Source organism: Hevea brasiliensis, chromosome 10 (genome assembly GCF_030052815.1).
Source record: "Hevea brasiliensis isolate MT/VB/25A 57/8 chromosome 10, ASM3005281v1, whole genome shotgun sequence".
In the NCBI taxonomy this organism is placed as follows: domain Eukaryota; kingdom Viridiplantae; phylum Streptophyta; class Magnoliopsida; order Malpighiales; family Euphorbiaceae; genus Hevea; species Hevea brasiliensis.
In genome coordinates, this window is record NC_079502.1 from 5633557 (window position 1) to 5656534 (window position 22978).

At 29.5% G+C, this 22978-nt stretch overlaps 3 protein-coding genes across 4 annotated transcripts; 2 read left to right on the forward strand and 1 right to left on the reverse strand.

The window, feature by feature from the left end:
- Positions 1-979: 979 nt before the first annotated feature.
- Positions 980-5577, forward strand: LOC110635325 (uncharacterized). Of its 2 annotated transcripts, none has more exons than XM_021784613.2 (7): positions 980-1195; positions 1297-1391; positions 2088-2188; positions 3255-3324; positions 4948-5028; positions 5112-5172; positions 5292-5577. In XM_021784613.2, exons 1-6 carry the CDS (start codon positions 1183-1185, stop codon positions 5133-5135), a joined length of 384 nt encoding a protein of 127 aa, XP_021640305.1. In that variant the 5' UTR covers positions 980-1182; the 3' UTR covers positions 5136-5172; positions 5292-5577. The 2 variants fall into 2 exon arrangements, with proteins under 2 accessions (XP_021640305.1, XP_021640304.2); XM_021784612.2 differs by having other exon boundaries at positions 982-1195; positions 5001-5028.
- Positions 5578-6001: 424 nt separating this feature from the next.
- Positions 6002-6976, reverse strand: LOC110635320 (zinc finger protein ZAT9). The gene has a single exon (XM_058128517.1). The coding sequence runs from the start codon at positions 6974-6976 to the stop codon at positions 6002-6004; it is 975 nt and encodes a 324-aa protein (XP_057984500.1).
- A 2679-nt stretch (positions 6977-9655) lies between these two features.
- LOC110635326 (protein root UVB sensitive 2, chloroplastic) lies at positions 9656-14304 on the forward strand. The gene is made up of 10 exons (XM_021784614.2): positions 9656-9805; positions 9898-10017; positions 11016-11104; positions 11209-11293; positions 11575-11634; positions 11723-11816; positions 11958-12055; positions 12295-12474; positions 13263-13385; positions 13468-14304. The coding sequence occupies exons 1-10, from the start codon at positions 9794-9796 to the stop codon at positions 13891-13893; spliced, it is 1287 nt and encodes a 428-aa protein (XP_021640306.2). The 5' UTR covers positions 9656-9793; the 3' UTR covers positions 13894-14304.
- Positions 14305-22978: the final 8674 nt, after the last annotated feature.

Sequence of the window (22978 nt, forward strand, 5' to 3'; positions counted from 1 at the left end):
TTTAAATTTATAATATTTGGAGTTTATATTAAAAGAAAAAAAAAATTAGATTAGAAAAAAAGGAAAGGTGGGGTCCACACCATGAAGGCGGAAAAGAAAGTTGGAAGGGCGGTGCGTTGTATTAACGCATCCTATAATTTTTCTTTTCTAATTTGTTGACCATCACAGAATCTAATCTAACCATTGACCCCACCACCCACCTACCCACTACCCTCACTGTGGACACGTGCATCTGTGGGTTCCACTTCACGTGCATCACCCGTTTTTTTTTTTTAAGAAACACGTGCATCATCGTTACCTGCTCGCCGCGTATCCAATTAAGACTCAATTAGTAATTTCATCTTAAATCACTCTTATTTAATAATAAAACTAATTAAATTTATTACCACAAATAATAAAAGCTTTTTTGTATTTTTTTAAAACAAATTTTATTATTAAAAAATGTTTTTTTAAGGGAAATTCTTGAAAATTTCTCTAAACAATTTCATGAAAAATTTTTCTTTAAATAATTTTTTGAAAACAATTCTTTTATAAAATTTATTTTCAATGGAAGTATTTTTTAAATTATAATATATATTTAAATTTTTTTTTAAAATATTTCACAGATAACTTCAATTTAATTAATCAATCCACTAAAAACTAAAATATTCTCAATAAATATTTTTTCTATTCATAAATATTAAATACTTAAATTTATTTAAGAGATAAAAATACTAAATTACTTATACTAAATATTTTTAATTGTTTAATAATTAGTTAAAAATGAATGAAAAGACACATGGTTGATAGAATCAGGGTATGTTTTTAATTATTTTCTATTAAAGCCCAGTCCTTCTTTTTTCGGGGCCCGTTTATCAAACAGAACAATGGGTCGAATATATTCGGATTTTCGGGCCGGGTTACGTTTGATTAGGTGGCAGAACGTGGTTGGTTTCTCTTAAGTGAGACTAATTGTGCTCTACCGTGCAAATATTTTCCCGACTATTAAGATTTGGAACTTGAGAGTTTGAGACAATGAGAGTGAGAGGAGGGATTAGCGAGGGATTAATGCTGATTGGTTCAATCGGGAAGAAAATCGACAGATGGTTTCTGTCTAATTCTATTTTGGAATTTTAGGGTTCTAATAACAACTGTTATAGCTCTTCCATCTCTACTGCTTCTTCAAAATTTTCCCGCGAAAAAATGGATCATGAAGGTAACCATTGAACAACCGCTTTTTGAATCCACTTTCCGATTTCTTCTTTCTCTTCAAATTCTCCATCTCCTTTTTTTTTTTTTTTTTTTCACTAATAATAGGGCAACGAGGCTCTTCAAATCCCTCTGCAGTGCTCGCTTCTCTTCTTAGCAAGAGAGCCAAGCTTCACGAGGAGCTCCGAAACATTGAAAAACAGGTTATTTTACTTTATTTCCCTTTTTTTTTAATTATCTACATAGGCGTTTCCCATTGTATGCTATTTTCTTTTTAATTTTCAATGTGTTTATGGGTTTCGATTACGTTTCTGGGTTTTAATGTTTTTAATTGGTTACTGTGAACTAGATTATATACTTAGGTGTTGGGTCACCTTTGGCTAAATTTTTTTTTCTTTATGCAGTAATTAGAAAATGATGCTGAAAATATATTTGGGTTTTTCCTTTTAAACTTGAGCTATCAATGTGGAATGTAGTTTGACCTCAGAAATGTAGCTAAGAATTAAAGTGTTACCTTTGCTATTTAGGATACCTGAGGATGAGGTTGCATATGCTCAACATTCAAGAAGAAACGGATTGTGTGCCTTATTATATTGCTTGTTTTTATCATGGAATTATTGCTAATTGATTGGAACATTAGTGTATCTTTCTTTAAAATTAGGTGTTTGTGCCAATAAGGAATCACAAGGGACAGAGGGCTTATAATTTTGCTCTCATCTGTTTAGTAGACGATGAATGATTCTTCCTATTGACTGAATGTATTTGGGATTAAAATAATTTAATCTCTAAAGTAATTATTCTACTTCTTTTTTGTGTATTTGTTGCCAGACAGCATACTCCCTCCCACCTCCATTCTCTCCCTTGCTCCACAAGTGGCTAATTTTTTTTCCTAATTCCAGGTCTATGATATGGAGACAAATTATTTACAGGATCCAAGCCAGTGTGGCAATGTATTGAAAGGTTTCGAAGGGTTCCTATCTTCATCTAAGAACACTGCACTGTATGGAAAGGCTATTTAAATATTTCCTTTGTTTACCCTCTCTGATGGGAATTGTTGTTTATTGTTGGTCTCTATTTGTTAAATTACAATCTGACTCCCCTTTTTTTCCATTTATTAGTATATTGAAGAAAGAATTTATGCTAAGAATTTCATCTAGAAAAGAAAATTGTTGATTTGTGGAAAGTTACATTGTTCAGTACTTTATCGATCGATGCTTAGCAAATATCTTCTTTGCACTAAAATCCCTCCATGTTCTGCATTGCTTGTTGTGAATAGGGTAGTGGTGATAATACTTCAACTGTGTAGTCTTCTTATGTGGAGAGATTCAGACCTAGAAAGCCTGTTTCTATAAAGCATTTATTCTACCGTTTTTTATGTTTTCACACAATGATATTCTGCATTACAAAATTTTAGCATAATAGAGGTTTTCTTCCCCTGCAGAGAGCACCCATCTGAGGTTGAAGATCTTAGTTTGATAATTAAATCAACTTATTGCATGTTTGTTTGCATTTCATTACAGGAATATGTCAAAAAAAAAAAAAGTTAGAACCATTATTACTGCCACATAATTAAATAAGCTCATTCAGGTTTTGATCTGTCTTAGTTTTAGGGAAAACAAAGATTCAGATTTCAGATAGACCCAATAATAGAGTTCCTATGTACAAGTTCATTAATAGTTGAATTATTTGTATTTTGGCTTGGGGAGGGGATTATGAATCATTCATCTGTCAAATTTGTGATTTTTTTTTTCTTCCTTATATATAGATTATTCAGTACACCTGTTTCTTGAAAGGAAAACACCTTGGTCACATTTGCAAATACAAAAGCTTTTACATGCAAACCACTTCTCGGCTGGTGGACCATAGATGTTAAATGAATTATAAGGTTGATAGCATATTTGTTAGAAATAACTAATTCCAGCTATACATTAGGTCAAATAGCATGATGTTTGATGTTATGTATTTGATGGCGTAAAAATATAAACATATTTCTCAGGTTGGATTCAGTTTGATCATGGTGTATTCTATATAGTTAACCTGAGTTTCTTCAAAACTTCTTGTTGCAGCCTGAAGCGGTCTAGGAAGTTCCAGCCTGAAGATAGGCTCTTTTCTTTATCTTCAGTCACCTCACCAGCAGTATGTACTCTGCATCTTAAATGTTGTATTGGTACTGGTAACAGTTCCAATTTTTTTTTTTTTTTGGCTTCCTTGATTTTGTTTTCTTGTTTTCATCTTTTCCTCAGAGGAGTGGTCTGTGTCGTTCCCAATAATAGATAAAGCGAATTGTGACATTGATATATAAATTCTGGTGATAAAATTCTAAGACATGGGCCTGGTATTTTTTACCAAGTATTTAGTTACTCCTTTCAGTAGATGGGGATTATATTAGCGAGTGACATTAAATATCCTCGAAAAGTCATCTTCTTCCAAACTTTAATGGGCACAAATGGTTATCTGAGAGTATTTGAACTTTTTATGACTAAGATAAGAGAAGAAAAAAAAGGACTTGACTACATCTTGTCAGATAAGACAACTTTTAGCAGTATCATTCATCATGAAGATCTAACAGTAACATTAGAAGAAAGAGTTCTTGATGCAATTTTGATGAAGTGCAAGGGAGCTAAGGAGTTGTTTAGGTGGGAGATGGTGGATGAGTTACTGGCAAATTCAACTCTTGACGTCATTTTTCAAGAGAGGTTTCAGTCTCTTAATGATTTATTATCATTTGTGAGATTTACATCTTGCAGAAGAAGTTGGGGCGGAGTAATCTTAGCAATTACATTCACATTAGAGCTGGCCAAATTGTTTTTGTTTTTGTTCTTGAGGACAAGAATGATCTCAAGAAGTGGGGAATATTATGAGTAATAAGGAGAATAAGATTTGTGAGAATATATAGGAGAATATATTGTTTAAATAGGAATAGCATTGTAACTGATTTCAATCAATCAAGAACTTAAAAAAAAAAAAACAACAATAACAATTACTCTCTCTCCCACTCTCGCTAATTCTCTCCTTTTCTCTCTTTTTCTTCTCTCTCTCCCTCTTCTCTTCTTCTTCTTCCCTACTCTGCTTCTTTCCCTTGTTCCTCTTCCATTTCCTTCTCCTTTAATTCTGGATTTTGGAGACATTTGGAACCTTGCTACGCAACATAGTCTCATTATTACTCAATTTCTGGTGCATAGATCAAGGTCTCTTGTTGTTGTAACCCTGTTATTGCATATCCTTGAATACATGCAGCTTAGTATTTTCTGGCTTGTGGGCTACATGGTTCATTAACACAGAAGCCATGGTCGTTTAAATGGAAACATTCGATGTACTCTCATACTCATTGTTGTTTAAACTCCATTAATCAAGATGTATAAAAAGAGAAAATGATGAAATTTGTACTTTGCCTGGCAGTAAAGGGAATTCAAGCCTTTACAACATACGGACAAAATTTTATAGGAATTTCAGAAGGATGAGGTGCCTGATGAAACAAAGTTTCTATTTGATCAACTTGGACAGCAGAATGATCTAAGTAGATAATAGAGAGGAGCAAAAATATATTGTGTGTTGTACGTCATTAACTCTGCATGATTTTCTGTATTTGATCTCCTCTGTGCTTCTGTCATCTCAAAATTTGTTGGACAATGTGGTTGAGGGTGCCTTGGAAATTGAAAATTGGTTTTATGCTAGGCCGCTAGCATCTATATATTATAAAAGGGAATGGAGAAACTTTCTAATATGCTTCTTTTCTTCCCAAAATTTTCCACTAGGAAGTTGTCTAATATGCTATTCAAAATTCACTTGCACTCTTCTTTTCCCATTGTCAGGCTGAAGAGCAAGCAGCTGGACGAGATGGTGAGTCCATGAATGTGGATGTATTGGCAATTTTCCTTTCCATAGGTGTTTTTATTGTTTACTTGCTTTTGTGCTTATTGTAGATGGTAGATCAGATTATGGTGTAGGTCGTCCAAAGGGAGGAGGAATATACGCAAATGGGCAGTAAGTATCACAAAGTAATATATTCAGGTTATAGGCTTGGTTTGAAAGACCAAGATTAATGTTGCTAATGACGCATTTAGAATATAGAACATATATATGTTTGTCTGATTTATTGTCAGAGGAAAACCAAAGAAGGGAAGATGTGGACCAAGAGAAGCTAAGAGAATCAGGCCTTCAGCTGATCCAGATTTTGACTATGATGATGATCCTGATTTGACACTCTGAAATTACTCCTTGGCAATATCTATTATTCTTTTCTGCATTGTTGATGCAAATAGGGCTTTTATGTTAAGATTGTTAATGCGACGATGCTACATGAGGAATGATCAGTTACTCTTGCTTGTTTTAAGAAAATTGTTTTCTTTTTCAATTTTTAATGAAAAAGTCTCCATTGTAATTTGCCTACTCTTTTCTAATGCGCTCATATGATAAAATTGCACAGCCTGATTAATATGGAACTGCTCTATTTGTAAATATTCTTGAGAAGTTATCAAGAAAATCCACAAATATATTATGGGGGAAAAAACCTATGTGATCATACTGAAGTTAAAACTGGCTCGAATAATCCAATTTAAGGCCTAGGGGCAACAGCCCAGAATCAAATCATGGTTGGGCTAGACTTTTATGAGGGTGGTGGTGGTGGTGATGGTGGTTTTTAGTTTTGATTGGTGAATCAAATCAATGTCTTTATTATGTATTACCAGGCTAAAGACTATATGCTGCTGCAACTTTCATATCATAATTGAATTTGAAAAATCAATGTCTTTATCAGCCCAAAAATTGAACTAATAATATTTGCATTATCACTGTCTTAATGGATTAAACACCCCTAAACATCTCGTCTTGGGGGGGCATTCAAATCAATTTTAGAAACATTTTCTACAGAGGATGTCACTTCGCCAGAGCCCTTCTGAGCTTCAACACGGGCCATCTTCCGGTGATAGCTTTTGTGGCCTCCAAGCGCCTGCCCTGTTGAAAACCTCCTTGAGCACAGATTGCACACATATTTGTTTCCTCTATCATCAACCGCTGGTTCTGCCAAGCTTGTATCTCTTCTCTTTCCTCCTCTTCCAGTCCCTAATTCCCCCAATGGTGCATTCTCTAGAATTTTGTTCCTGTTGTGAGCTGCTGTATGGCCACCAAGTGCATGGTAATCATCAAACACCTCGTTGCATTCCTTGCAAATATAAGAACCCTTTCGATCAACCAATTCTGACAGGCTTTTTAACTTGATATCCATCTTCTTCGGTTTCTTCTTCACGTACTTCTTAATCAATCCCAATTCATTACACCTCTTCTTGCCACTGGCAGTAGGAACTTGGTCATTGGTATCCGAATCCGAATACCCCAAGCTAGTCTTGTTATTATTTGTTGAACACTGCTGCATCTTCTCTTCAACCTTTCCCTTATCCTGGTTGCTTACTATCTTTGGCAAAATCTTTGATATGTTCTTGTTTTTGGTAATACCCATAGATTTCAGTTCTAACAGGATTGTTTCAAGAATCTCTTGATCGACATGACACAACCAAGAAGAGCAAGAACAGCAAGTTCTCTTCCGCGTTTTGGACCAACTTCTAGCAGGGAGATAGTCCATGAGATTGATGATAGCAGGTGCAAAGCGGCTAGAATCAACAGCCAAATTACCCTTTTCAGGATGATGTTCTTGATGACCATTATATTGTTCTTGATCTTGATCGTAATAAACGTCGGTGGCAATCGAAGAGCTATTATCCAAGAAGTCTTTGTTAAGCAGTAGCCGGTTCTTGTGATCTGATGCAGTACCTCCATAATTGGATGAATCCATGTTCACAGTGAGTCTAAGATCGAAAGAGATTGAATGTGACAGAGGAAGGTTTTTTTTTTTTTTTTAAAATAATAATAAAGGATCTCCAAATATGACGGTTTGGAGTTATGCACATATATATATATAGAGACTGAGAGAGAGTGAGAGTGAGAGTGAGAGTGAGAGTGGATATGCTCTGGCTATAAGCAAGAGTGAGAGTGGATATGCTCTGGCTATAAGCAAGTAGTTTCTAATTAGAAGATGTCTGCCTTCAAATCTTATTCCTATAAGAACTGGCAGAAACAGTTTTACTTTTCGGAAGGTTTTAATTATTTTTACAAATTTTTTAAGTGAATTAAAAAATTAATAGAAAATCAACGAAAAAGCCCTTAAAAAATAAAAAATATATTCTTCATTAGCAAAATATTTTCTATTAATTAATAAATTCAATTTATTATTAGAATAATTACATTAGGATTTTTTTAAATATTTAACTTATACTAAATATTATTTAATATATTTTATAAATAATATAAATTTATAAGAATATTTTATTTAGGTTATATTATCTAGAAGGCAAAAAAATGTCAAGATTTGTAAAATGTCTTGAATATAAAAAAATACAATTTTATTAGGAATTTTTTTAATATTTAATTTGATATATTTTATTGAGTCCAAATATTTTATTTTTAGAGAAATATTAAAAAAATAAGATAAAAAAAAAGCATTTTAAATTTTTAGTGAACGGTTAATTTGAACTCTAATATTTAACTCAGTTCAATCGAACCCTGAAATTTAAATCTCAAACTCAATCATGACATAACTCGAGTTATAATCTATATTATCTATAAATGTGAGAAGAGAAAATATTAATTTTGCTAAAAATGGTCTTCATTTTATAAATTAAAAATAATTACATTTTATTATTTAAATTAATTTTAATATTTATATAAATCTAAAATATTTAATTTTAGAGTTTATATAAATTTAAAATTCTTAATTTTACTTATAATTAATTTCAATTAAATTTAAAATTTTATAAAAAGTAATTAACTAAAATAAAAAATTAATAATATATTTAATCTATAATCTATATCTATCTATAATCTATAATATATCTAAATATCCTTAACACTTTATATTATTTATAATTTTTATTATTTAAATTACTAATTTTTTAGAGTTTAAAAAATTATTATTTAAACCTAATTTTAAAATAGATAGGATTCTTTTATATTATTTATGATATTAAAATATTAAAAATTAATTAACCTATAAAATTTTTGCAAAAAGAAACAAATAGAATTTTTATGATATTAAAAATATTAAAAATTAAAAATTAATGACGCAATAAAACCGTTGAAAAGAAAAAGAAACAAACAAAATTTTTTTTCTCTATTTTAAGTTCCCATTAGTACGTTTTCCAAAAAAAAAAAAATCCTATCTATTTTATTTAGAATTTTATTTATAAATTTTAATTATTATAGAATTAGAAAATTTAAAGAACTTTTTTATTAGAAATTTTATTATTAGTAGATTTATTATTTTCTAAGTTATCTTATTTAAATTCATAATTAGAGTTGAATTAGGATTTTTATTTTTAATTTAATTAAAGTTGCAAGTGATTAAATAAAATTATTGGGAATTAATTCTTTTTTTTTTTTTAGGATTGTCTTTGATTTCTCTTTTTTAGGTAGTTTTCTTCTTTTTATAATTAAAACAATCATATTAATTATGATAAATTAAGAAATTATGAAAAATTGAGAAATAATTATATTAAAAAAATTTAAAATATAAAATAATTAATTAAATAAAAATTATATTTATTTAATAAGAAAATTAATTTATTTGAATTGAAGACGGTTGATATCATTGATTAATTATTTTGAAGAAAGTTACTGTTTAACAAAATAAAAAAAATAAATCCAAACATATATTTGACTAAATCCTATATGTATGCAATGCATTGACACCATAGAGTGCGTACATTTTTTTTTTAAGTTTAATTATTTATTTAATTATATTTTAATTTAAATTTAATTAATGTGTATTTTTTTTAAAAAGATGAGTTACCTCCATAAAAAAGATAATTGACATAAATTTATATTAAAATAGGGAAAGAATACTAAGAAATTTTTTTTTTATATAATTATAGATTAGGATTATTAATCTCTTATTTTTCATAGATAAAGCTATAAAGAAAAATACAATTTTTTTTTAATTTACATTCACAATTATTAATTTAATTATTTTTATATATTAAATTATTGATTAATTAATAATTTTTATTATTTATTTTCATCTAATTAAAATAATTATAAATTATAAAATATTTGATATAAAAATAAAGTAACCTTAAACTAATACAAGGAATACATGGAAAAAAATTATAAAGTATATAAATAATAGAATAAAAAATTATGATTTAAAAAAATATTATTTAGAATTAATAAAAGAAATATATAAAAATAAAAAAATATCAATTTTTAATAAAAATAAAATAAAGCGATGGTAATTTGGTATTTCAAATAAATAATGAATGATTAAATTTAATTTATTATTAATTTAAAATTTTTTATTTTTTAATTCATCCAATTGAATTGAAAAGTTTTTTTTTAAAAAAAAAACCACCAAACGACAAAAATATTATAAAATTTTTTAAAATTATGAAAAATCTTTCTTTACAAAATTTTTATCTCTCTGAAGATAAACAGTTTTAAATGACGTCGTTTTCTCTCCCCATTCTGTCGTTTTTGTCTCCCACTTTGAAGTTCTGAATCAGAAGGATCTTTTACTCTTCCTTTCCCTCGCCAGCACCGCAGGTTCCATTTCGCAGTCATGAACTTACTGGTTTGTATATCTTATGTACCATTCCAGCATTTTCTTTCTAATGTTTTGGCTCCCTTTCTCTGTTTAACCCGTTACTTTTCTATTACAACTAGAAAAACATTAAGATGCAGAAGAAGGAGCCTGATGCACCACCTCAAGTGCCTGTATACTGGATGGAAGCCTCCGATTCTGTCTCCCGCCACTTCCAGTTTGAGCCAGATGGTCAACTCTCTGTGAGTTATTGTTTAAATTATTTCTTTTTTTCACATATGCAATTTTGCGAACATGTGGCGTGCATCATGGTTGCACCGAAAAAATTAGCTGATTACTCCAGTTTTTTGGTTTAACGGTGGGTAAGAGAACTAATTGAAAATTGGGTTGGCTTATTTTTTTGGACAAGCCAATAATTAATGCAAAGCTCGCAGCTTTGGAAGTCTAAGTTTAATTGCTCACATTTGCTTCTAACTGCAAGCAGAATTAATTTTTACCGTGTGTAGGTGATGAGGAAGTGGTAAAGATGACTAAATAGAATGAGGTTTATGTTGGGTTATCTTAGTTGTATTTTAGGCTAGTTGGTGGTGAATGTTTGAGTGGGAAAATGGGGAATGCTCAAAGGAAGAATTTGCTTTTGGGAAGAGATCACAGAACCCCAAAATAGAGGAATGAAAAGGAATCATCTTTTTAATTAGAGAATATTTACTTTATAGCATAGCTCTCTCTCTCTCTCTCAAAAAAAAAAAGAAAAAAGAATAGCTCATGTATTTGCTATAAAGCATTTGTGGAAGTAATTAATATGGCCCCATCTATTGCTTTTCTTCAGGCAGAGATTCATTTTACCCAGTTTCTCTCTCCTTTGAGTTTTAGTTACCTGGCTAGCAGTCCGCACAAATTATGTGGTCTCTAGATCTCATTTATCTCTTTAAATAAGCTTTAGTTTGATGCCAGTTGCTAGTCTTCCATATTTGGTCATCAAATTTGTGATCTTGCATTGTTAATGTGATGGCTTTCAGAATGTTCTTTTGTCTTTTTATGAAATGGGGATCCCAAAACAATAATCGTTTGTAAATATTGAAATAAATAATTACAGCATATTTCAATTTGTACTAAACTTAAACTGAATAGTATTTCCTTTTTTTTTCATTGAGTTTAACCTGTGTTCTTTAACTGTTTGTATGTCTAATCTGTATCTTTCTTTCTGTCCCCTCCTGTGGTGGAATTGTGATGATAATAGATGAAGGTAGTTAATGATTCAAGATCAATACTTCTTCGGATAGTTGAATCCTTTGTGAATAAATTTTTTCCCTCTGGATATCCATACAGGTGAGTTATTTGATTTGGAAGCACAAGCTTGTCAGCAGCCTGGCAAGACAAAAAGCTAGACAGAGAATGTTACCTTACTTAGTTTTGGTGTTTTACTAATGCAGTGTGAATGAGGGATACCTTAGATACACACAGTTTAGGGCGCTGCAGCACTTCTCCAGTGCAGCATTGTCTGTGCTGTCAACTCAGGTCTTCTTTCAATTTCTTTAAAGCTTCTGCTGATTACCAGAACACTATTCTAAATCATTCCAGGCATACTCCATTTTATGTTACTTATGGTTCTCAAGACTAGTTAGTTATTCCTTTAATTGCACATCTGAATGTCACTATCTTTATCTTGTTTACTTGTTCAAAAATTACCTTTTCTGAGGTTCTATGAGCTGGTAGTTTTTTTTTTTTAATAATTTATTCCACAAGGAATGACAACTGTAATATGGGGATTGTTTCTCTATGTTCTTACTGCTTTGCAGTCACTGCTATTTGCTGCAGGCTTGCGTCCTACACCTGCACAATCAACAGCTGTAAGCTGGGTAAGTTTTCCATTGGGAAAATGATCAACGTATGTTAAGCCTAATAGCATTTCCTTAGAGATCTTTTTGTTCATTTGTTGAGGAGCAGGTATTGAGGGATGGGATGCAGCATATGGGAAAGCTAATATGTAGCAATTTGGGTGCTAGAATGGATTCAGAACCAAAACGTTGGAGAATACTGGGTTTCTTTCTTATCTTTGGAATATTCATTTTTTCCCTCGTTTTCATGCTCAATTTCACATTTTGAGTGTGAGCTGGAGTTGGCCCAAGTCATGCATTACTTTTACAAGGTTTCTAACTAGAAGGAGCTGTCCATATTTCAGCTGATGTGCTCTATGATTTGGGAACTGGCTTAGAAGTTCTTTCTCCCTTATGTCCTCATCTTTTCCTTGAGGTGGCTGGCCTTGGTAATTTTGCAAAGGTCTGTTTCTAATAAGAAGTTCTTTCTCCCTTATGTTTAGTTATTGACAACTTTATGTAAAATGTTGAAGGTGAATTTTTTGGAATTTGTTAGGTTTCTTGTTCTTGTTTTCCTTCTCATCTGCAATTAATCCTTCCATGGTTACTGAGAATGTGCATTCCCCTACCCAATGTCTCTGTACTCCTTTGTTTTTATCCATTTCTCCACATTAATTTTACTTGTTCCTTTTAATTTTGTAGGGGATGGCAGTAGTTGCAGCTAGAGCAACAAGGCTACCAATATATTCATCATTTGCTAAAGAAGGCAATCTTAGTGACCTATGTGCTAAAGGGGAGGCCATTTCAACACTTTTCAATGTTGTTGGAATGGGAGCAGGAATTCAATTAGCATCTACTATTTGTTCATCAATGCAGGGGAAGGCATGAACTTTATTATTATTACCCCCACTGCCCACCTCCTTATTCCATTTTGAGATAATAATAATAATAATAATAATAATAATAATAATAATAATAATAATAATATGATGTGTAAAACTTCATTACTAATATAATGTACCCACTGCATCAATTTTAATTATTTTATTAAGGGATTTCCATTTTAATAATTCCCTCATTAATAAGTATCTAGGTTCTATCATACAAAAGAACAAAGTTTTAGACGAGAATGCAATTCATATTATCAAAACATGATCAAAACATGATGGATAAAATGGAAGAGTCTCGCAGGTTAAGCAATGATAGGATCCCAAGAAAGTAAAAAATAAGTTATATTTGCATATCTAAGGGACAATATATCTACAAGATAAGTTATTTAATTTAATTTTTAAAATTAATTTTACCATTAAATATGAAAACAAATTAAATATTGGAGCTAGAAAATCTAATTTTTGTTGTATAAAAATTTACCATTATTACATACTGTTATCAGGTACTTGATTTTGAAAGTTATTTCTGTGGTTTCTCATGTTTATTAAGAGAGCATTAGTCTGGCCTTACATACTCTCTTCAATTGGCATAATGTAATGGAGGTTAAAACTCATTTTGATTAATTAGTGTAGACCATCAGATTTGCTCAATTATTTGTTTGTTTTCTGCAAAAGGAAAAAATCTCTTTTCCCCCCTTTTGCATACAAGATGTATGATGTCCTATTTTGATTAGAATTCTAAGCAATTTTGATCTTCGAGTTGTAAATATTTTCTTGCAGATGGTTGTTGGCCCTATTCTTTCTATTGTGCATGTTTATAGTGTCGTTGAAGAAATGCGAGCTGCCCCTGTCAATACACTAAATCCTCAGAGGACAGCAATGGTTGTAGCTGATTTTGTGAAGGTTTGGTTTAAAATCTTAATGGTATGTTTGTATGTGCTTTTTATTTCCATATTTTTAACTTCTACAGTTGCAATCCAATCAGAGAGGAAAGGTATCAAGTCCTGCTGATCTAAGATACCATGAAGATCTCATATTTCCCGGAAGACTTGTAGAGGATGCTGGCAATGTAAAAGTGGGACGGGCTTTGCACGAAGTTTTTACGCCTACAAAACTTCACGAAGTAAAAGATATATTCCCAGAGGAGAAGTTTCTTTTGAATCGTGGGAATAAATGGACTGACATGGTACTAGAGCAAAATGCCTCAGGTGAAGATGCATTGAGGGGATGGCTGGTTGCTGCATATGCTGCAAGCATGGAGAAGTCTTCCCATGAGTCTAGCAATGTTGTCCTGCAAGATGCTTATTTGACAATGAATAGCACTGTTGATTCGTTCTTGTCTGAACTCCAGGCCAAAGGGTGGCATACCGATCGCTTTTTGGATGGAGCAGGTAGCCGTTATGCATGGTAGCATTTTCTAGATTCGAATGATAGTCCTAGTCCGTCCACTCCTTCAAGATAGGAAGATTCTTTGTTTGAAATGAATAGGGCAGCAGGTTAAGATTGTTATACAATAAATTATATTTTATTCAGGGAAATAGCTTTGGAAATATGTTGAAGTTTTCTTCCACACCCTGCTTGTTGGAGACTGTTCTAACCAGCTTGTGCTTATGAGTTATTAGGCTGCTGGTTGGGCTCTTCTAATTGTAAATCTGAAAGAAATAGCCAAGAGCCTGACCAAATTACTCTTAGAATTAAGATTTCCAGCCTATGAATCCTGTAATAATGATGATTAAAATTATCCTTGTCTTCAATTTGTCTGTTCACTAATTTGAAATGATGGAGGCAAGGAGGGCATTTGGTTCCTAACCCTTTTTCTGTATTGCATGATATCAAGTGGAGAGAAATAAATAAATAAATAATGGTTAGATCAAACTCCAACCAAATTCAAACTGGACAATTGTTGACGATTCATTGTTGGACCTGAACAAAGAAAGTGATTAAACAGTGAACTATGATGGGAAAGAAAGATGGTTAAGCTAAATGGTAACACTGTTTCTAATTAATTATTATAATATTTGAATAAGAAATATTTGAACAAATAAATTCGTCATGTTCATGAAAACCATACGTGAACGTTCTTCTCTTTTATTTTTTATTAATTTTTTTATAAAGCCATACAGTGAAGCTCTAAATCAGCCTAACCTAATACCAAATGCAATAAAATACTAAAAGTTAGCTCAACTTACAAGCAAGTTTACTTTATAATTTGTCGATTAGCATGCAAATCCTTAACACTTTAGTAACTATGATTTAGGCGTTTTATTAATAGGAGCATGAATATTTCATTTTTTTAAAGGATTTGTGCTATTATGCAGTTAACGATTAAAAAATAGAATTGTTAAACAACATTAAAATATACTAATGTGACAAGCCTCTCTAAACCTTTAAGCTAGCGTAATAAGTAGACCTCACATATTTGGTTGTATTTAATTATATTATCCATCTAGTATTCCAAGTTAGAAAGAATGAGAAAAAATAGAATATACTAATATTTATATACACAATTAAATAAGTGGGGTTCACTTGTCACGCTAGTTTAAGAGTATAGAGAAATTTGCCATATCAACATATATTAATACCGTTTAACAATTTTGTCCTTAAGTGATAATGATATAATAATACAAACCCTTTAATGTAAAAAAAAAACTCAAGCTCCTATTAATAAAACGCATAAACCATAGGTAATATTTTTTTCTAATTTTAATATAAATTATTTAATTATATTTAACAACAAGCACTAATCCTTAATCGTAAACTAGTCGTCAATCGATTATATAAATTATGGATTTGACATCAGTTTATTTCAAGATAGCTCATGCATTTGACAAGCTAGATATAGAGTGGATGTGTCTAATTAGTGTAAGACCAGGGAAAAAAACTAAATAATTATCTTTGAACGGAGTTATGCCTCTTTAATTTCTAACAAAGAAAAGATTGAAGTGAGAAAAGAGAAATCGGTTCAATTGAGTTGCTGAAATTACAGAGGTTGAAATTGGCTTGATGAGTGATGCATCAGCTTGGCAACTGCAACTGCGTCAGAAAGAGGAAATATAAAGCATCTGAATTGAAATATTCCAACCCCAGATAGGGAATTGTTCAAAGATACCTACCCAATAGTGTTATTATATAGGAGCAGCATCTTACAAGTGCTGAAAATTATCATTAATTAATGTATTTAGTCATGGGTCTTGTGCATCAAAAGTCAGCCTAAATCATAAACTTTGACACCAATTTGCTTCATATTAACATCGCCCTTTAATCTTTAGCCTGATCAACACCTCTTAATTAACGAAGTTTGCTTTGTAAATAATCAAAATCTTACATTATAGCTATCATCATTGTGATTGCTGTCTTATTAGGAAAATAATGTATATATTAAATTTTGAATTCTTAATTTATTTCTTTCACCACGAGAAACACATTCGACCATTGAACTTGAAGATCAAATGTGAAAATTATTTGAAGAATATAGAGGTACTTGTCATAATTAATATGCTTCCCTATCAGTAACAGAAGTAGTGTTGCTTGCTTGCTCATAACTCATTTTCTTGGCTCTTGACTCGCATATTCATCTCTGGATAATGACCTTGGACTAGGAGTACAATTACATTTGTCCATCCATCCTCATTTTCAATGACAATTTGGTGTTTCCTGTGTGCATTCCTACCCCCACTGCCCACCTCCTTATTCCATTTTGAGATAATAATAATAATAATTAATATGATGTGTAAAACTTCATTACTAATATAATGTATCCGCTGCATCGATTTTAATTATTTTATTAAGGGATTTCCATTGCAATAATTCCTTCGTTAATAAGCATCTAGGTTCTATCATACAAAAGAACAGAGTTTTAGACAAGAATACAACTCATAGTATCAAAACATGATCAAAACATGATGGATAAAATGAAAGAGTCTCACAGGTTATGTGATGATAGGATCCTAAGAAAGTGAAAAATAAGTTATATTTGCGTATCTAAGGGACAATATATTTACAAGATAAGTTATTTAATTTAATCTTTAAAATTAATTTTACAATTAAATATGAAAACAAATTAAATATTGAAGCTAGAAAATCTAATTTTTGTTGTATAAAAATTTATCTCTCTATTTATTCTATAAAATCAAAAATTTTAATTAATACTTCTAAAAAAATTATAAAATTATTATTTTTAAACATTTCATAAAAATGAAATTGATGGCCATTGACGAGATTGCTTGCAATTTGTAACACCATTTCACTTTTTTGTTATTAATCATTGTAACACCATTTCACTTAAAATTATAAAAAAAAAAGGGGAAGGATTTCATTGCAAGTTGAGAAAAAAAAAAAAAAAAAACTTTTCTCTATAATTATTAATTTAAGAGGAATGAAGACTTTCTAGTTCTACAAGATAGTGTCATGAATAGAGTTAAGCCGTATAGGAGGCCTTACAAATTTGTAAAATTGAAGTTTATTTTAGTTTAATATTCACATGATATGGGTACAAAAATAATAAATAATCTTTATAAAAATTTTTTAGGGAGAGCCGCGTAGTTACTGTTTAAAAAAAATAAAAAACTAATTAGAGTATACAAATTAAAAAAAGAAATTCTTCCTATTAATAAGGTTGATTCAATTGATAAGACTTATTCAATACTCCAATTAAAATGAGAATTCGAGTTTTATCAAATGTCTTTTTTGATAAGGGATCTGTAAACTTTATTATAATTTCTTCAAAAAGTTTGTGATATACTCTAACTTTAAACTAGGAAGTTCTACTCACCTAAATTTTTATTTTTTTAAAAAAGAATCCCCTTCATATGTGAGAGATATATATAGGATAAACATCAATCTTAATGAGTTACACCATGCGCAAAAAGCGTAGTTTGTAATCTCAAATTATCTAATTAAAAAACTAGGACATTGATGATGCTTCAACAAAGTACAAATTTAGAACACTATTTTACAATTACAAATATGCTATCTTCAATATATATATATATATATATATATATATATATATATATATATATATTCCTTTCAGATGAGGCATATCTAAGATGGGTAGGGTATGGATTACAGTTTGACTGAATGATATAACTATCAAAGTTGCTTAATTCTACTATATGTGTATGAAGAGGTTGTAGGGCCATATTTCTTTTCCCATTCAAAAAGCCTTGCATAAAATGATGAGACATTTGCAATCCCACTAGAGACAGGCAAGATTTTGCTTTTGATGGCTTCAACTCAATCGTTCACGTTCAGGTCATGATACAATTAACACAGGCAAAAATAGTTAATAATTTTTTGTTAAGCCTAACTTATTGTTAAAATATATTACCCACGTGATAAAATTAAATTCGAGTTTTCATTCTCTCATTTTTTTATTAAAAAAAATAAAGATATTTTTTTAAATAAAAACACAACCCTTGTACTTTAAGAAAGTTAAATAGTAAAAATAATATGTCAAAGTGTATATATGCATAGCATTCCCCTTTTTCATTGTTTATTTATTATTATGTTTCAAAAGGCGATTGCATACATGGATTTGGTTAGTGGGTTTAATACTAAATTAACCAAATGATTGTAACACTTTCACTAGCTCTACTATTTGAGAGCTAGGAAATTATTATTAATTTGAGAATACAAGTGTTAATCAACTAGCACTAACTTTTAAAATTTCAATAATTTTAAATTATATACTTAGATTCTATCTCAATTGGTAAGTTAGTTGTTTGTGAGAACTCTAATCATGACAATCGTAAACAACTAGTTTACATGTAGAATTAAATGTTATGTTGAATTAAATGCTAAAATTATTTGTAATTTAATTTTATCTAAAAGTTTTAGTGAATTATTATTAATATCATAGTCTAAGTGCATAAATATTAGTTTAAATACAGAATTAAGTGTTATATAAAATATGGGGTGTTTGATGTAAGATTAACTAGAGTAATCATTATTCTTGTAATTTTTATCCCCTTATTAATATTATTTAGATACTAAAGAGATTAGATTAATTTTTAACCTAGTTAATATTTATCATCTCTTTAGGGATTAAATATTAAACTTAAGAGACTATATTAACTGTTATTATCTATAGAGTTAAAACTTAAGGGAGTAACATTTAATTCTCAATTTTTGATAAAATTACTTTTAATCTGATTATATAAAAAATGTTAATAAATTATTATTAATATCAAGAGATTGATTTTGAGCCATATGTCTCATCTTAATTATTATGTCAATAATTCACTTATGCTAAGTTGTTGACAATGGAAAAAGTATTGTGAAAGGACAATATTTTATAAGATTTATTGTACAATTTTAATTTGGTGAAAAAAAAAAGTAGATATATATTCAGTCAATATTGTTGAAAAATATGATAAAAAGATTATCCTTTCTTTGAAAAGAGGAAGAAAGGTATGAAAAATAAAAAAGAAAATAAGGAAATTTGGTGGGACAAATCACCAAACATGCTACTTTATACCTAATTAATGACAACATAAGTGGGTTTGTATCCCCACTTTATTATTTTTTTTTCAAGTAGACTTTTTTTTTTCCTCCACATTTTGACACAAAAAGTCTTATCACATTATACTTTTTTCAACTCTAATAAGGTCTAAACTTTGGTAAATTCTAAATGAGTGGAGTTTATATAGTTTTTCACCTAAATTGTTTGACATTATATATAGTTTCTTTTTTTAATCTCTTTTTATTTTTTTCATTCCTATCTATTAATAAAAATTAAGCAAAAATATATACCTTTCTTATCCTGTGTATCTACGTGTGTTCTTAATCAATAAAAAAAATTAAATAAAAAATATTTTAATTAATGAGTTTTAATTACTTGATAATTATTTTCAAATTAAGTAATTAATCATCAAGTTACAAATATATAGATATATTCAAATTTAAATAAGAGATTTTTTATTTCTACTCTTAATTGCTCCTGTAATTAATTATCAACTAAAAAGTGTATTCATATGTGAGTTTTACTTTATAGCCATTATAGTGCATGTCAAAAATTAATTGTTAAGTTGTTCTCTATAAGATAAAAAATTTGTTTTAATGATAAATTAACAAATGCAAAAGTCCTATTGGATAAAAAAATATCAAATATTTTTATTAATCGATAATTAAATTTAAATATTTTAATTTTAGACCACATATTATAATTTTTAATATCAGAATAATTATAGCTAAAACCTTAAAATTATATTATTTATAATTATAATTAATTCACAGTTTATAAATGAGATGATTCACACATCTAGAATTACCCAACTTACAAATTTGAGAACTTAAAGGAGTTAAATAGTGATAAGTTTCAATTCAACTCCATAAATAAATAAGACAAGCAAGAACAAATTTTTATAAAGTCTAAATTGAGGGCTGCTCGACTCATTTATACCTTACAAAATTGATATTAGTGTTAATGTCGGCTGGGTTAATACTTAAGATGAGCAAAGTCAGTTGGGTTAGACTTGTCTACCGTTGGTAAACGCAGCCTCAATTACCAATTAAATACTAATGATTACAATTTTATTTTGACTTAATGGCTAACGGCTATAACACGAAAGCTACATTTTTGTCTTAGTGATAGCTATAAGGCACCACTAGCCTCTTTCTTTGACTACCTTTCTACACTTGCGTTGCTTTATTTTGAACCGTCACTACAAGTTAAAAAGGAAAAAAAAAATGATCATACTTATATTTCTACATATAGAATTATATAAATATAAAATATTTTGCAATTCAATTACTTATTTCTTTGTTTATTTATGCTTTTCATTTTTCTTCTTTAAATTTTGATTTGTATTGAATTTATTATAGGTTTAATTTCATCCATTATCTCTTTAATTGTTTCATCACTATCTCACAATTTCAATTTGTATTATAAAAAATATTTAAATTTTAATTTAATACTATCAAAAATCTCTCTGGCCAAATTTCATTGTATACTTTAGCTAGAAGCTGATATGAACATCAGATACAATAAAAAGTATTTCTCTTTCTACTACTTGAAGAGAATAGTCTCCTTGTCACCTACGAAATGCATGTGATAAAAGAGAGAAAAAAAAATTGAGAGATAAGTGATTCTATTTATTGGAGATAAAGGAAAAAGACTATTCTCTAAGTGACATAGAGAGAATATTTTTTGTTGTGTCTAAGGCATATCTAGATTACTTTCTGATTGGAGTACCTAATAAAATCTAGTCAGAGAGACTTTGGATAGTATTAAATTAAAATTTAAGTATTTTCATGATATAAATTAAAGTTGAGGGACAATAATGAAATAACTCTTAAAATTGAGGGATAGTGAGTAAAATTAAGTCTCATTTCATACATCAATTTTGGTTGGCGTTATAATTTTTTTTTTAATATTTCGAGCAAATTTTAAAGGGATGGATATTTAGGGTTGAATTTATAAGTCTTGTATTATAAGATAAACACTTGTTATTAAATTATTAATTTAATGAAATGATATGTATATATATATATAACATTCAGAATATAATTTTAAGTGTATAAATTGAATGTGGAGATTGCACCCTTATAAACTGATACACTACAACAAAAGTGCTATTAATGTAAACTCAACGGTGAAAGATTATTAATAATTTATTTTTATTATTTTCAAATTTTTTTTGCTGCAAAATTCAGTTTTGTGTTAGCAATTGTGTTGGAACGTATGCAATTATTCATTCTTTCCTTACAAAAAGTTCAAACTACAAACAATTTTTCAAGATTGCTGATGCAAAATTATAAAGTTTTATTTTATTTTATTATGAATGTATGTGGGTTTTTGAAGAGACAAACAATCCACCTCTTCTAATCCTTGCTTTCAAGCAAAATGGTGAGTATTAGGTGTTATGAAGGCCAAGAGACGTTCCACTCTCTTCCAGATGAAAATCCCTTAACTAATCCTAATTTTGACTCTTTTTGTCTCTCCTCCTGGTTGTTAAAAACTGATTGGGTCAAAGAGAGCTAAAAATGACATTTGTGCTCTCTATTATCACCACAGACCTCACTTTTTATTACAATTGAATTGTAAATGTTAAACTTTTGAGTCCAATCACAATTCGAATATATAAAAATAAATTTAAAAATTCATGTCACATAAAATAACAGTTACACTATAACAAGGACTCAACTGTTTTGTTAGGCAAATCTTATGGTGGTCGAACCATGACATTTCTAGTCAAATCATTTATTTAGCTGAACCATGACATTCGTGCCGAATCATCTACCTCACTGAATCATGATGTTTGTAGCCTAACCATCTCTCTGGTTGAGACATGACATTGATTGTCTAATCATCTATATGGCCATACCATACTGCCCGGATCACATTCGTGACTGAGTCTTCGTAATGGCCAAACTATCTTCATGATTTGAGATATATGAATTTATCTAGTCAAGTATCTAATAATTTTGTGGGAGTTATATCACTGAGATTTGTCGTTTCACCAATATAATTCATGTATTCCTGTTATTATATATGATTATCAATCAGCGATTCATTCATTTACCTATTTTTCTGCGAAGTTCAAATGCGAATATTCACTGCTTGGAATGTTCATGCACTTGCAAATACTATAATTTTTTTTATTCTTAATGATGAACTGAACGAAGTTAAGAGTTTACTGCTCTTCTTTAAAAAAAATTATATAAAAAATATTTTTCTTTTGAATTAAAATTTAAACAAAGTTTCACTTGTGATATAGATTTAATTTTATTATTATCAATCAATATTGTCTGACCAATTATATATATATATATATATATATATATATATATATATATATCACAACTGAGTCGATATTTTTTTACTTTGAATTTTTTTGAAAAAATGAAATTCATAATTTTAATCACCATAAAACATATACTCCATCAGTTAAATATTTTTTTTAAGAGAAAAAGTTGACAATTTATTAATAAGTGTCGTGATGTAGGTACATCATAAAAATAAAAAAGCAACCAACCAACGGACGTTTGATATGAGTAATTCAGTACTCTCGTACCAAAGGAGAATAATCTTTTGAGTAGTAAATGGTTCGTATTCATTTTAGACATCAAAAGAAACCTTTGTAATGATACCCTTTTGAGAACTTGTTATTTCTGTGATATATAAAAGAGTTTAAACCATCAAATTAAATAGAGGAACAAACAAAATTACAAGATTTCATTGATAAAAGATTATTACTCGTATTAACCAAAAAGAGTCAACAATTCATATTATATTTTGAATTGCCAAAAAATTCATCAAATATTGGAAGAAACAAAAATAATATCAGACCCAATAAGAAGAGACAGGACTCTGATATTGGTGAGAAAAACTTAGATTCATTCCTAATAAACACATATATGAGAAGATAAATATTTTTCAAAGTGACAAAGATTTAATACTTTATTAACAAAATGATAAAAAAAAGCCAAAATGACTAATCTAAGGATAGTTATTGATAGGGAACGCATCAGTGGTCATCCAAAGAGGAGATCTA

Excerpts from the sequence above, each read along its gene's own strand:
- LOC110635325 (XM_021784612.2), top strand. Across the intron at positions 5,029-5,111 it reads GCAAGCAGCTGGACGAGATG|ATGGTAGATCAGATTATGGT; the intron begins GTGAGTCCATGA and ends TGCTTATTGTAG. Across the intron at positions 5,173-5,291 it reads GGAATATACGCAAATGGGCA|AGGAAAACCAAAGAAGGGAA; the intron begins GTAAGTATCACA and ends ATTTATTGTCAG.
- LOC110635320 (XM_058128517.1), bottom strand. The coding sequence starts at position 6,976 with ATGGATTCATCCAATTATGGAGGTACTGCATCAGATCACAAGAACCGG.
- LOC110635326 (XM_021784614.2), top strand. Across the intron at positions 11,105-11,208 it reads CCCTCTGGATATCCATACAG|TGTGAATGAGGGATACCTTA; the intron begins GTGAGTTATTTG and ends TTACTAATGCAG. Across the intron at positions 11,294-11,574 it reads TGTCTGTGCTGTCAACTCAG|TCACTGCTATTTGCTGCAGG; the intron begins GTCTTCTTTCAA and ends ACTGCTTTGCAG.